Below are 16,094 nucleotides of genomic sequence, written 5' to 3' on the forward strand. Positions count from 1 at the left end.
TGTGAGGGAGCAGTGTGTGAAGTGAAAAATCAACAAACTAAAGGAAAGAAATGTGTCAGGCTATATAATGTTTTTTTTTTATGTTGTTTACTTGAAAACAAACAAAAATGTCCCACTATGAAAAACAAACGATAAAATGCGGTTTGTCTGGTAAACTTATGGAGATTATGGGTATGACTAAATTTAAATTTGTGCAATTCTCAGGCCAGAGGTGGACTGCAATTTAAAAACAAAAGGAATGCTATTCTTTCTGTTGCTCTGAGAGTCAAAGGAATGTCCCAAAAATATACTTCACAATATAATCATCATCATCATCAAAAAAAAAAAAATCTTCCTTTAAACACAACTGTAACAAAAATATGTCAGTATTTTGTTTTATTCAAAACAATAGACCATTAATTCATCCAAAATAACAGGAGCATTCCCACCTTGGACAAGTAAAGCCCAATACCTGCAGCTTGATTACTACAGCAGTAAATCAAGTCATGGGTAAAGTGAAGAGGAACTCAAACAATTATTATTCAAAAATCTGAAATAGTAGTGCTAGAAATAGGAATGCAATCATTTATTAAAGTCTATATAATGCATCCAGAGATCTATAATGGCTTGCCTATGTAACACATTGCAAACATTTTAGTTATTGGCTTAACATTACTATTAGGTAGCAGTCTAAAGTCAGCAAGCTGCATTTGCATTAGAACAAGGAGTTATGGTTCCTCTCTTGATCCGGATGGTGCCTAAACAACACAATTACTGATGAACTGAACCATATGGAGTGTACAGATCATACTCATACAGATGCTATTATTTCAAGTAGCATGTGATTATATGCAAGTGATGCTACCTAAAATGGTACCAAAAATATAACTTTACCAAAGTCCTCAAATTTTTGGCTTATGGTTCTAAGAAATGAATTAATTCTTAAGCTGTATGTTTATTTGAATCTTTCTAGTGAGAGCATTCTTGATCCCTGCTTGGAACTCATTACACTTGGAATTCTTGGCCCTCACTAGCACCACTTCACTAGTAACAGTAACTTCAACCGCAATGAGTGTGACCAAATACTGATCAGTTGTCACAGATGAGTGCCAGTGTGTTTGCACCCAACAAGCACACACACACTCATACACATACATGTGTTTATGACCTCCTGTCCTGTGTCAGTGTCTTCTGGAGATCCAGTCTCTGACTGTGTGTGTACAAATCACATCAAACTCTCCACTTAGTGAATCACACCCTTAACTATACCATTTAATTTTTGCAGTATGCATGAGTTTGAGAGTGCTGGGATTGCTAATTCTGTTGGAATATCATGAATGCTCTCGCACGCGCGCACACACACACTTATGCATAGTCACAGAGAAAAATGACAGGAATTAGTCTAAAGGGAACTGTGTGTTTTTGCCGTAGCAAATTAAAACTGATGCACAGATAAGAGACACAAGATTAACATAATTTGCATGCGTGGGCATGAGGGAGCCAGACAACTGACCTCCTGGTTAATATTCGCCTCTTAGAAACGTCCACACTTTCAAAAGCCTTCCTCCTTTCTCCTTAGTCTCTCATGCACCCTCCTTGATGAAACCCAAACAGAGACACCAGTCTTGCATAAACACTCGCCTCCATTTTATCCAGTATACAAAACAGGACAACTCAAGCAAAAAATTAACTAATTTAAAAAAAAAAATGTAAATAAAAAAAACTTCATCTGGAGACAACAGCCGGCATTGAGCTGCTGAAACCCAAATGAACACAGTCCATTCAGAAGAATGTGCTGAATTTCAAGTCATAGATTTGTGAGCAGATTTGTGAGTTTCTTAAAGTTGATTACCTGAATTCACCTTTGGGATAAACCTACCTGCATTTCTTCACACAGTACCCAATATTTGTTTAGATGAAATTTTGAAATATGGATGGGAGACTCCTAGAAAGCCAAGTTCCCCTTTCCACTAAGCTTCTGGTGAAAGAGAAAGGTTTGAAAAAAAGGGAAAAAAAAAAAGACCTTGCAAAGACCTTGCAGTATGAAGCCAGACAGCAAAAGTAAAGAGTTCAGGTCATTCTGACCAGAGTTCAGTTCACTCCGTCATCATGTTTGGTTATATGCATGTCAATTTGTCATGATTGGTCTTCGCTGGTATCTCTACCAGCAAAGATTTACTGAAATCTAAGAAAATAGATTTTCTTTGGTAGTGTGTTTAAGAGGTTATTTAATAGTCTCTTGTAGTTGGATATGTTTATAACATGACTGTACAATGCACTCAGACACATGCACACGGAGAAAGAAAATGCAAAACAAAGACAGAAAAAAAAAAAAAAATGCAGGCAGCTGGAGCTGTAGACTGAGGGCATATTCAGTGATAGACAGGACATGATGTCACAAGTTGAGAACAAGGAACAGACCCAGACAGGAAGTGCAGTGAGAGCAAAAGCAGCATCTAAGGCAGAGGTGATAGGCTTGTGAAAAATTAAACACCGAGTCAACTACCACCAAAAAAATTAAACAAATACCAAATTTTCATTTTGTGCACTCAGGGCATAATATCTGTCGGAGTATTCCAAATCCATGCGTAGCAGCCTGACATACATTCAATTATTGGAGGGGGAAAAAAATTCTGTTTAACAATGGTTCTTCTGTCAATTGTTAGGATTGTATAAAAATCACAGAAACAGAGTGGCTATGGCTATAGAGACAGACTGACTCAAAGGCAGTCATTCATCTCACTGCTATGTGAAGTTTGGCCAGCCAAACGGAGCATTTTGCATGATATTTGAGCTAACACATTACCACCTAAATCTCTCCCCAAACACCTGATTCCTTCCATATCATGCTGAATTAGCCAGCAGTGCAGAGCAGACACCCCATCCATACAACTCCCTCCACAGCCCTGATTACTTCACACAGAAAACACGAATATGCTTTCAACCTAACCCTCAAGCTGATTGGAGAAATAGACAATGGAAGGATGGACTATAAAGATGGAGTGGGAGGAAGTCAAAGGTCAAGCATTCTTTAGCCCATGCGACAATCAGAACATAGCACTTTGTAAGTGTGTTGTCACCTACAACTCCCTTTGGACTGCAAACTCCCTGTGGGCTTTAAATGCAAGGGCAGAGTGTCCTTGTAACAGAGTGCACATCAGTGACATGTGGTGTTAATATAAAGAAAGGAAACACACTAAAGGAATGTGCACATGATCATCTGTCTGTCTGTCTGACAGTCTCTTTTACAGACAGTTTGCACATCAGCTGTGTTCTCATTCCATCCACTTTCTCGCCGAGCTCTTCCTTCTCATTCACCGCACTCTATAAAGAATGCGCTCTATATAATGTGAGTATTTAAACGCTTTCTTCCACCGACACCAAGAGAGGTGTCGCCACTGTTCTTTCCGATCATTCACTGCCTCTCTAACCCGTGAGGCAGGAGAGAGGAAGCCTGCCCCACAAACCCTAACTAAACATTGTGGTGATGTCAAAGGCAAAAACACAGGGGCAAAACGGCTCTTTTGAGTGTTTGGACTGGCAGCAGCTCCCGGACCCCTTGTGTGCTGGCATAAAGGGGCTTTTTAGGGGCACCCAGTGCCTGCTGGCACAAAACAACAGTCCTCTCTTTCTCCGAGATGCGGAGAGGGTAGCCCACAGCTCCGGAGCACACAAGGCAGAGAGAAGCAGATTACCACCCACTCGATATAGCAGATGAGGAGAGGGGGAGGAGCATGAGATGTAGAGGATGAGACAGAGGTGGGGAAAAAGGGGTTGATGGCAGACACCAAATATGTCCACAAAGGGCAGAATGGATATCTAGCACATTTCATAGCATGAACGGTTGAAAAAGGACAGACACACAGCATCACATGATGACACACTCTGCTAACTCTGAGGCATATAAATGTTACCTGAGTGTGTGTGTCTTTAATTCAGATTCATGAGATTACACCACTAACTCCCCCTTTCACACAGAGATACAATAAGGAAATTTGAAATAGGCAAGATGCATTTTTGCACACGTATGCTCACACGCACACATATACTCATGTGTACACATGTTCATATACACAATTGTCAAGATAAGAGATTAGGACCTGGATAACATTTCAAATCAAAGATTACATTCAAGCTTCTGCACAAAGCCAGCCTTCAAGTGACCAGTGTGCAAAACCCAGTGCAGCGTATACAGATGCATCACCATCCACTGAGCATAGCAGGACACACTGACACTATCTAGAAGTGTCCTCATTGACATCACGAAGAGGGAACTAAGAATGACCACTCCTGCCGGCAAACACGACCAGACAGACATCTTCGCACACCCCCCACAGCAAGTTCACATGAGCTAGGCTTCCTGGGAGCTGTCTGCTGGGGGCTGCTCATGGAACAGTGAGAGGAAGCCATGTCCAGACTGCTTTCAGGGGACTGGCAAGAGCTCCTAGAAAGAGATGCACCCTGCTTATTGGTACTGAGAAAGGGAAGACTGAAGAGTTTCAGTGCGTGCACAAAACCAGAAAAGCAGAACTGCATGGAAGTTGAACTCTTTAGATGCTCTTTAGACTACATAAAAAAAAGAAAGCTTTAAATACCAGACTTGGACATCAGTGTGTTTAGTGAGTCACAGCACATAAAGGAAGACTAATTCTGCCATCTCATGTCTTAATGGGCACTGGGGATTCATACAGTGCACGTCACACAGTTTGCATTCTGGATTAGTGGTTCTGCTTACATCCTGTACACTTTACAAATCCATAACAACACAAGAAACCAGCAATATTTCAGTAATGGATGTACTGTAACTGTTCACACACACACACACACACACACACACCTGTTGGGCCTGCATGGTTATCTGTGTCTCAGGGACAATTTCAGGGTGTAATTTATGATGAAGTAGGTTCTAGTCCAGATCACAGGAAAGCTCCATGCTGTTTCCTAGGCTCAGGTGAGGAACGTTTGGAGTCAAGGTGCTCCCTGGAGCATTCCAGTTGGGTTTTGAAATCATCACTTTAAAATACAAGCTATCCAGTGCAACCAACCATCCAAAGACACACAGACAGCAGTCCAGCAGAGAGGGCAGGGACTAGGCTCACCATATATAGCCAATATGTAAGAAATCAATCCAAGAAGAAAAAGGAGAAGGACCAAAAATCCTCCTTCCAGGACAACAGGGGAAAAAAAAAAAAAGTAGAATTAGACAGTAAAACTGAAAGCTTGTTGACAGTCACTCCATCTGTCTTGCTGCCTCTCACAAACTTGCCGCCCCAAACACACACACACACACACACACACACACACACACACACACCCACCCAGGGTGCAAGGAGCAATCAGCTAGAGGTTAGAGGAAATGCGATGTAACAGTATATATCTACTAAGTCCGTCCTGTGCTCATCGTCACTCTCCAAGGCCAAGGTGCTGCCATCTGAACACAGACACAGTAGGCCAGACCACTCCCATTCAAGGACCAGCATGGGTGCTCCTTACACACACCCTCATTCAGCCCAATAACCTTCAGGTGTCAAACAGAAGGCTAAATCAGGTCAATCATTTCCAGTACAATAGGAGACCAGGCAGCCAATATCCTTTAAGAGGCAGCAGGGCTCAAGGAACAGGGAGCCATCTCCATGGTGAAAACTAATTTCTATTGCATTATGAAACCCACAAGAAGACATTATCCAATCCAAAACAAGGACAAAAAAGCCCAGTGGCATAATGCCGGCCTTCTTGTGGTACACACCCACTGAGAGGTGTTGACAACTAGAATAGTCTAAGCACCAGAAATATTCATTTGCAAAGCATCAATAGTGGTTTGAAAAGTTGTATGAGCATGTGTGTGTTGTCTCATGCTGGCAGTTAGCACTGAATGACAAGAATTCCAGTCTGACCACAAATGCTAGAGTTTAATGTGTTTAGTTATGTTGAATACTACAAATCTGGATTTGTAGATCCTACAGCTATAGGAAAACCCAGGACACATCAAGGCCTAGATGTGACCATAGAGTTTGGATGAAAACAGTCAAATTTGAGCCCAAAGACCAGAAACAAAATCATGTTTTGGCTATATAATGCAATATTACACCTACACTGCAGTAATTATGTCATACTATAGATCTCATTACCTCATTACACAAGAAACCAGCAATATTTCAGTAATGGATGTACTCTAACTGTTCTCTCACACACACACTATACTATAGATCTCATTACCTCCAGCTCAGTGCTAATGCTAATGTAGCTCAGTGCTACACTACATATATATCCATATATATATATATATATATATATATATATATATATATATATATATATATATATATATATATATATATATATATATATATATATATATTATGTCTGTCACCGGACAGATATATAACTATGTAAGTGACCAAATTTTAATTTAACTTCATATTACAACATTCCAAATTATCCATGAAGCTCAATTTCCTACCACAATTATGAGGCTTTTCATTACTTTGCCCAGCCTGGATGTGCTTGTGTGCGCATGCATGAGAGACAGCTTGCAACACCCTGTATGCCTACTATAGACAGACATCATAGAGCGCATTGGTAAGAGTGCTGGAGTGGATCGTTCCAGCATGTGGGAGTGGACAGATGATTCCGGATCATTCTGCACAGGCCTGCTGTCACCCGTTGGCCCAATGGGTCTGAGGGGCAGAACAACAAAAGCAGCCAGCTGCTCTAGAAGAACCACTCCCTCCCTCCGACTGCATTCACACAAACACAGCAGAACCAGACCCAGCACCCAGAGGGAGGGAGGGAGTTGGAGGCAGAGGGAGGTAAAGCGATTCCTGTCTTTGCAGCTTGGCTGTAAAAGCGGCTCACTCTCTGCGGGAGGAACGCTGACCTAGAGCACACTTCAAACCCCAGACAAATGTGAGAATGCATGAGTAAGCAAGACTTTAATTACACTGCACTACACTTGAATCTAAAGATGTGCTGCTGTTGCCATGCTGGTGACACACATACAGACTCAGTAAAGACTGCAGTAACTGCTCTCAGCCAAACCAAAAATTAGCACTGAGTATTAAGTAAGAGCTGAAAGCGCACACACAGTCAATTTTCTTTTCCTCTGCAACACAAACACACCTGATATAATCATTCTGATCATATGTGTGCATGAGCAGATAGAGATAGAGATAGACAGACAGACATACACACAGAGAGAGAGAGAGAGAGAGAGAGAGAGAGAGACAGGGACAGGAGCACCATGAAGTCTCACTGCAAGAATAAAGAAAAAAATGTATGTGATTCAATAATTCAGTGACCATTATATTTACTCAACATGCACACCCACACACCACACCCACAATCAATTTACTCCTTAACACTCCTGATGTAATCATTCCACATGTATCTGCAAGGCTGAATGCATCATAAGCAAGGCTATAACCATCACCTATAGAGTGAGGAACTCATCCTGATCTCCCTCTCACACACACAGTGTGAAAGGGCAAGAAATAAGGGGTTAGGCTTGACAAGGATAACTCATGTCTCTATGCACATCTATGGCTGTCACAATTAGCATGATTAGCTAAGTGTGTGTGTAATGTCTGCCTTTACTACAATAAGGAAGAAAAAACAAACAAACTTGGAAAGTAGATGTGAAACCAGAGAGAGATCCACACACAGAGAGAGGACAGACAGACAAACAGCATTTGTAAGGGGCTGAGGGAACAGGAGAGTGAGAAGTAGAGAGATCTCTTCAGTAAAGGAGTCAATATTAGATTAGGACAAGGAGTGCTTTCCTGTCGTCCAGGCTGAGCAAAGCTTTATTGAGTTCCTTGACTGGGCCAGTGCTTTTGTGTGTGTGTCGGGGGGGGGGGGGGGGGGGAATGAAAGGAATGCTCAGGAGAAAAGCAAGGGGGCCTCCTTTACACTCTGCATGAAAAAGGAGATCTAGAACTCTGAGTGTCCCAAAACGAGCAAGGAGCCATTTTGTTTTCACTCCCAAATTTCACGTTCACCAGTAATAGTTCCATACACTGGGCCACTGGGCATGAGAACAGGGAAATTATGCAGTTTTTAGGCCACCCTTTAAAACTATTAGGTCACTGCTTAATTCCTATATATTAGTTTGCGTGTGTGTGTAATTTTATATATATATATATATATATATATATATATAATATATATATATATATATATATATATATATATATATATATATATATATATATATATATATATAAAATCTTATTGAAAAGTTTGTACAGGCAGCATAAGCGAAAATAAATGTATAGAGGAAAGCTGGAGATCATTTCTTCACACACACACACACAGTTCGTGGGGCTTACCTCTGGGATAAATGAATAAACAAACAAATTAATGTAAATACATAAATGCAATATACAAATGTTTACTTTACCAAATAAAACTTGAACCTACAAACAAATGTAAGTCACTACCTTTTAACTAACACACACACACACATGCGACAAGAGTAAACAAGCAAAGACAAACACATGAAGAATACAAAGTCCATTTTTCCCATTCAGCAGTCCCTTCTAAGCCTAACATGGAATATTGCAATGTTACATTTGTGTGCTTTCTTTAACAGGGGACCTGGATGCCACAGCCTATACTAATGCATACATTTGAGAAGCAGGAGATTCCACTCTATTTGAAAGCTCATCTAAGTGTAATTAACTCTGGTAGAGAAATGCACTTCTATTGCACAGTGTGATAGAATTAGAATTAGGAGTGTGAATGTGCAAGAGAACACTAAAGGCGAAGGGTGAGAAGGAACGTACAAAAGCCCCAAGTCCATCAGCAGACACAGACTGAGGAGAAGAAGAGGGCGAGACAACAAGAGAGCGAGAGAGAGGTGTATATGTGTGAGTGAGTGGTGAGAGACAGAGAACCATATAAGCCATTTCAATCAAACATGGCAGGATGATGGCTTTGAAGGAGAAAGAATTATTCATGTGTTACTAAATGCATGTGGTAAGTGACAGACAGTCTTGCAGTGAAAAATCCCTTGAAGGAGAACACACTGTTCTGTATTTGTTGGTAAGCCACTGTTCTGACAGGAAACACAGATCTTTCCTTTTCGCCTATGTAATGTCATGACACACATGATAATTTATGCACTTTACTTGCACATCTGATGCTAGGACCTTTGTCTGAAACATTGTTTCCCTGGAAACCTTGTGTACTACACCACAATATTTACTACTTGTATACATGCTGAAGTCATTGGACTGGAACAGAAAGGACACGCTTACTGTCCTTTTCGATTAACTTAATCTGGTTTCGGCATATAACCCAGGGCATTCTAGTGTCACCCTCTCTCTCTACCATACACACACAGACCGTGAGGGGTGGGGAGTGTAGGGCCCAAACATCCTGATATGACCCAATTTCTGGTCTCCCACAATCCCCTTTGTTTAGTTGATGGAGACAGGGAGACCAAGACAAAGGGAGAGGCCTCTACACTGCACGTCTCTCTCAGGGAATACATGACAAAGCCATGACACTTTATACCATTGAACAAATGTCTTACCGTGTTTCTCCCATGAGTTCCATATTTAGCATAATCCATTAGGTTAGGCATAATTAGCATACAGCAGAAGGATAAGATGTCCAGGTATGGGTGCTCCCTACATTCCATTATAAACCATTCATCTGTTAGGTTGACACTTAAAATGAATTCCTGTGTATAATAATATAAATGATACACCTGTCTATTTTTGCTTTAGTTGTACAGTGTATTGCAGGGTTTTGTGTGCTGGTCTCTTAGTAAGGTCTCTTGTAGAAATACCGTGTAAAACAATGTAAAGACATCATGTCTATGCAAACTTTTGGTCTCTACAGGTTTGTAACAAACAACAGGTGCTACATAGCCTTCGTGTGCACCTCACACTGGGTGGAAGTCAGAAAATGCAGTCTTATGCATTTGTACCAGGCTGAATGCAAGAGAGAGGAAAGGATTTTTTTTTTTTAGTGTCTAAAGTGTCAGTAGTGAGAGAGAGAGAGAGAGATAGTGAATGAGATTAGAGCAAGACTGTGAGAGTGAATGAGTGAGAGTGAGGAAAATCAAGAGAGGGGAACAATATGTGAGAAAAAGAACATGAGAGGGAGAGAGAGCAAGAAAGCAAGAGTGACAGAGGGAGTGTGTGATGAACTGATGAACAAATCTTCCAGTAATGGCTGGAACCACACAACTGCAAGCTGAATGCATGAAGCACCCTATCAGTGTGGTGAGAGTCTCTTACCTGTGTGTGCTCCATGGAGCTGCTGCTCAGTTCGTCTCCCGATTCAGAATCGTTCCGCAATTTTTCCGATCCTTCTCCAGGGGAGGATGCATCTGTATCCAACGGCAACCCTCCTGGGGTCTTCCCCCGGCAACCTGGCTCCTTGGGAGGTGACTCAGGCCGGATGCGCGCCAGCAGCGAGTTGCCATGGTGATGATTGTGATGGTTATTATTAAGGAGAGTGAGCTCCGCGAGCACGTCCTTCATGCCTGGGTTCTGATTGGAGTCCCGCATCAGCAAGGGTGGGGTCTGTTGCCCTGGCAAAGGGGAAGGCGTGTTGCAAGGGGGTGGGCGTCCAAAGCTGAGCATGTCCGGAGGAGCCCGGTGCTGGAGGTTGTCGTTCACTGAAGGGCACTGGTTGATGTGGAGGAGCGTTGGGGGCTTGGCACGAGGTTTGGGGGGTGGCAGGAGTGCCCGTCTCACTTCGCGCACGTACTGGGCGGGCACATAGAAGGCCTTGGTGCCCTCTTCTCCACGCACCTGCCACCAGTCGTCATTGGTTTTCCTCACCAGCGTGTAGCATTCGCCCTGGTGGATGGAGATGAGTCTGTCTTTGGCCTTGTACTCGTAGTCATACTCCACCTCCACATAAACCTGGCCCGGGGCCAAGGCCAGCTCACAGCCAGCCTCCCTCTCTGACATTACTGGCAGCGTGCGTGCTCGCGCGCTTGTGTGCTCGGATTCAGAACACGCCTGCTGGAAGGACCCGCATCCCTGATGGGAATATGTGCTGATGACTCTGCAGGAGGAACAGAATCATGAACAGAACCATGCTTAACGGCACAACGCAAACACACCGTCTATATAGCTGGATGCAAACAGAATTTTGGTCACTATTAATAAACCTCAGGTCACAGATGACAGAACACAAATAATGTTAAGGTGAATTACTTCAATGGTCATCAAAAATGCACACACACACACACACACACACACCTCAAAAGAGAAGAGGCAGTGTTCCTGTACCCTCGAGCACTTGCTATCAGCATGGTAACAATCATGCGTGAGGACACCATGGCAACAAGCCTATCAGTAACTCAGTGATCCAATTACAATGGCAGGACTCGCACACACATGGAAAAAAATGGCAACAACTCAACTGATCCAAGTAACATTTTCTAGAGCATGGTTCAAAGCATTATGGTCCATCCCTCTCTCTCTCTCTCTCTCTCTCTCTCTCTCTCTCCCCCCCCCTGTTTCTCTCACATACCGTCCCTTGTGTTCAATAACTGGTCTAACTGCATGCAAAGAACAGTAGCAATTTAAATTGCTTTATGGCATTTCTCTGTAATCCATTCAGAATTTTAGCACTGGTTACCGGAGACACAAAGACGTGGGTCAGCTGAGGGTTAAATATACACCGGCGCGTTCCAACATGGGATGTGCAGATGAGTGACGGCTACAGCAGGAGTGGAGCCTCGCACCTCCTCCTTCCTCCACTCACTCATTCAGGGACTGGACCATAGGAGCCTTCCAGACTCCAGGGCTATCATTTTTCCAGAACATTGTCCATAAAAGGGATGAGACACCCAGGTGTGGGTGACCCCTCACTGCTTTCAAACCACTGTGCACACTCCCAGTGTCCTCCTCACTTTGGACCAGTTGCTCACAAGTGAATGAAAATAGCAACAAGTGTACGTGTGTGTGTGTGCGCCTGTGTGTGCGCACGCAAGCACGAGTGAATGCATGTGCATGTCCAAAAGCAGGATACCAGACGTGTGCTTGACGTGAAGCACTGCTGCACTAAATTTAGATATGGAGACAGTGTGTGCGAGATGCAACGCTAAAAGAAGCTGGCTGCCAAGTCTGGATGTAACAAAATACTGTAACAAGACACACATGGGTGTACGAGAGATCCCCGTTGTAAGCCAGTGGTATGCTTTTAATCCAACACTTTAAAAAAGGAAGATAAAACGAGCCAGTCACCTGTTGATTCGGAGCCGATGGATTCAGGTGCCAGGTACTACAGACTGAGTGGTCAACAGAAACAAGCTTCCAGCACATCAATTTCTACACAGCTCTCTCAGTCATAGCCATAACTATGTTAACATAACAACCCCTAAAGCGCAATTCAGCTTTATTTTTGCTTAGGTTTCACATTTTTGACTTGACTGTTCATGTCATGTTTTAAGTGACCCATATCTGATATCAGTGTGAACAGACGTGCACGCATTAACGAGCAACATCAAGTCCCTCAGTGCGAGATGAATGCTGAGGCGGGCTCGTCAGACAGCGTGTGTGGTGGAGGTGCTAAGCAAATACTGCTGTGCAGAGACAGGTGAACACAGGAGAGAGGTGATGGGCTCAGAATGCAAGCTTCGTTCCACACTTTTGCAGTAAAATGTGAGGTTCAAAAATAAATAAATAAATAAAATTCAATCTGAGGTAGCACTGGAACAGATATGCAGGCTAGTGGTCCAAATATGATTTGAAAAGATTAGACTTTTGTATTCAGGCTGCTTAAAAAAAAAAAAAGACAGACAGACAAAGCCCTCACATTTCTGTTACATGTATGCAAAGAAATAAATGCTACTCAGATCTAGGCCACTTTTATCATGAAATGTGATCATGGTTTGTAACCTCAGTACACATTCTCTCTGGCTACTGCATGCCATTAAATGAAGCCTTTAACAAGGTCTGCTGGTAAACTACTATAACACTAGTCCAGTATCATTTCAATATCACCATGGAACGACATCATGTCACTGTCGCTGGTCTGTGATAACATTGTGTTGGAGAACTGTCTGTGCTCTGCCTCTCATCTATTTAGTCTACAAGTAGCTCCCTCCCACCACTTCCAGACACATCTATCATACACAGACACACAAACATACACATGCACAGACAAACATACATATATACACACACAGACAGACACACACACACACACACACACACACACACACACACACACACACACACACACAGTTATGGCTTCACAAAGCATCATATTGTAACTATTAAAAATGCAATGTGTCCAATCGATGAAACATCCAGTCGCACATTGTTGACAAAAACCCTTGTTTGTCAGATCATGTAATGACTTGTACATCAACAGAAATATGACCAGCATTTAGCAACAGAAAGCCATTTCAGCTACTGTAGGTCTGACTTCCATTTACCAGATAATTGTGGTGTATTGTAGAGGTCAATATTGCAGTAATGATTAACATGCACAACACTGTATAAGCATAAGTCTCTAAAAAGGCTTAAATCCTCTAGCACGCTGAACATAGAGGACATGGTTTAATATTCACAGTCCATCCATACTGCTCCTAGTGCTGCATGGTTTGAGTCTATATTAATCTTGTTTGATTCAAAATGAATCTAATTTATTAACTTTGCTTCATCAATGAATTACTCTACAGGGGTTGTAATGCATGACGATGCCTGCAGTATGTCTAGTTATTTATTCTTATAAGCATTCATACTGTAATGTGATTGACAATAGAGAAGTGATACATTAGATATCAAAATATTTCAGGTGAATGTTTAGAAAACTACAAATGTCCACAGACAAGCAAAATATCCTTCCCAAAATTATGCTTTGAATTGACATTACATCACAGAATCTGTTAGTCTTACAACGCTACTGTTCTTGTGAACAGCAGCTGCTGCTGCTTACATTGCATTTTCCACAAAACATAGACCGCTGTAAATTGCTAAACTGCGTTCAGTAAAGCTGCATTCAGTAAAACTTCTGTAAAGGATCCTCCTGCACCCAAATATGCAACATCAGGGGCACTTGTAGCGTGCTTTGGGCAGAGATCTCAAAAGCTCTCTCACCCTGACAACAGATAGTGTCTGCAAAATTCTGGCACCTGTCAGAAGATCACAACAAGCTTACTTCAGCCCTTGTTAAAGCATACAGACATGTGAAACCTCAAATGTGTGCAACAGAGAGGGTGAGTAGCAAGTAGGTAAAGTTCAGTGTAGTGGTGATGGATGACAGAAGGAGTAAGATGAAGACATAGTGCAGGTCCGCTTCTTGTCCTAGTGAAAGGGAGCTCAGATCACCCAGCTGGTCTCGTCACCGTGTGGAAGGATTACAGTGTCATATTCAACGGATGCTAATGACTAAATCCAGTAACTCAGGATTCCAACATGGCCACTGCTCATCTTTGTGCACCATCCTAGACAACTTGTGTGTGACAACTGACTGGTGAGACAACATTTCTGATCAACTAGATGCATACACAAATTTATTTGGATAGATGTAGACAAAACAACCAGCTAATGAGAAGGCAAATAGTAGATATTCATACAGTAATGTGATGGCTTGAGAAAATATGGCAACTTCTTTGAGACTCTGAGTTTACTCTCTAAATAGAAGTTCTGATGTCAGAACAAGGCTTGAATTGAACATATTCCTACCTAGGCTGAGTCTGACACTAATAGTTTTAGAATGTAGATTTGAAGGACAGTGTTTAAGATCTCTCATTCACTACAGTGGTGTGTCTTCATCTGTCAGTCACTCTTACACACTTCCAGACACAAACCATCACAGATACCCCCAACCAGACAGAAACAGTATATCTCTCTTGTGGCAAACAGTGTCACAATTAAAGTGCAAACCAAACACCATTTGCAACTCAAGCATAAAGATAACAGAGACTGGAACATCAGCTTACTGGAGGATTTTTCAAGACATTAAGAAAAGAAATCAAACTGGAGATTTTTGTGAGACGTTTTCAAAGTGAGAGACCAAGGTGAGATACTTTTCAGTCAGATCTATACAGAACCAATTTGTCACAGAAACAAAGAAAAATAAACATTTCTATTCATCAGCTTCACCACAGAAAGCAAACCCTGAAAAGTGAAAGTACACACACTCCCCCAGAGCTGTTCTCTCCTCTAAGTGTCAAAACTCATCAACCGTCTGTCACCTCCTCAAAGATTACATTGTAAGGGCCATATAGAAGCAGATTCCTAGGTTCAAACTGTCTGAGACTGGGGCAAATCTCTATTCATGTAAACAAACAGCCTAATTCAGTCCAACGACAGACAAGGCAGGTATTTCACTCAGTTATGTGTCTCCCATTCTGGGACTTGAGTGGAAGCTCTATAAACAGGGACCATATGGAGGGCCTGGGGTACTGCTGAGACTTCTGGGGCCCTAGAACCACAGCATACAGAAAACCTCTACAGCCTCACACCACTCCACTAAGATGACTGACAGCTCTGCAGAAACATGTACTGTCTAAAGGATAGAGCCAGCAACTGCACACTGATTCAGTCACGGTTTATTTAATTCTGTCCTGCAGGTGTAAGATGTAAATGTATGCCACTCTTTTCAGTAATTTAAATGAGTAACACAAAGGGATAGAGTTCAGTGAGCCCAAAGCACTGCCCACTCAGAAGATGCATGATGTTACAGAGAGTGAAATATGATATACTCCCACGGATATTTCACAATGACCTTATTACTGCAGTGTTATTGGGGAAGGGCAGCTGCAGATACCTCCACCTTAGACTTCCAGTCGGAACTGCCAAAGGTCCCCCTGCGGGAAAAGCGGTCCAGAAATTTCATTCAGCTAAAACATTTCGTCTCTCATGTTTTCATTTTGACCATCTTCAGTGTGCAGTGCATTGAAGATTTCCCCATCTGAAAGTGTGTAAACCACTGAAAGTTGAGATTCTGCTGGTAAACCTCTGAGAATATTGTGGAGGAGTTGGCCTCTCTTGCACACACATGCCCATGCATTGCACAGAGCAAATAACTGTATGCATCATCAGGACGATTTAGGCTGATATTAGAATTTGGTATGATTTCCCCAAATATCACATTGTTAAGACTGTTTTAGTTCAGTTTTCAAATTGATAAGTATT

The 16,094-nt window shown here is 42.2% G+C and overlaps 1 protein-coding gene across 4 annotated transcripts in view; it reads right to left on the reverse strand.

Annotated features, from left to right (window-relative positions):
* The window catches only part of arhgap12b (Rho GTPase activating protein 12b), a 40,362-nt gene that overhangs the window by 22,106 nt on the left and 2,162 nt on the right, over window positions 1-16,094 (reverse strand). For all 4 annotated transcript variants that reach the window (XM_027008510.2, XM_027008508.2, XM_027008509.2 and 1 more), the window contains exon 2: window positions 10,227-11,004. In XM_027008510.2, coding sequence (XP_026864311.2) covers window positions 10,227-10,907 — 681 coding nt within the window. In that variant the 5' untranslated portion in view covers window positions 10,908-11,004. The remainder of the gene's footprint in view (window positions 1-10,226; window positions 11,005-16,094) is intronic.

Source organism: Electrophorus electricus, chromosome 14, assembly GCF_013358815.1.
Source record: "Electrophorus electricus isolate fEleEle1 chromosome 14, fEleEle1.pri, whole genome shotgun sequence".
NCBI lineage: Eukaryota > Metazoa > Chordata > Actinopteri > Gymnotiformes > Gymnotidae > Electrophorus > Electrophorus electricus.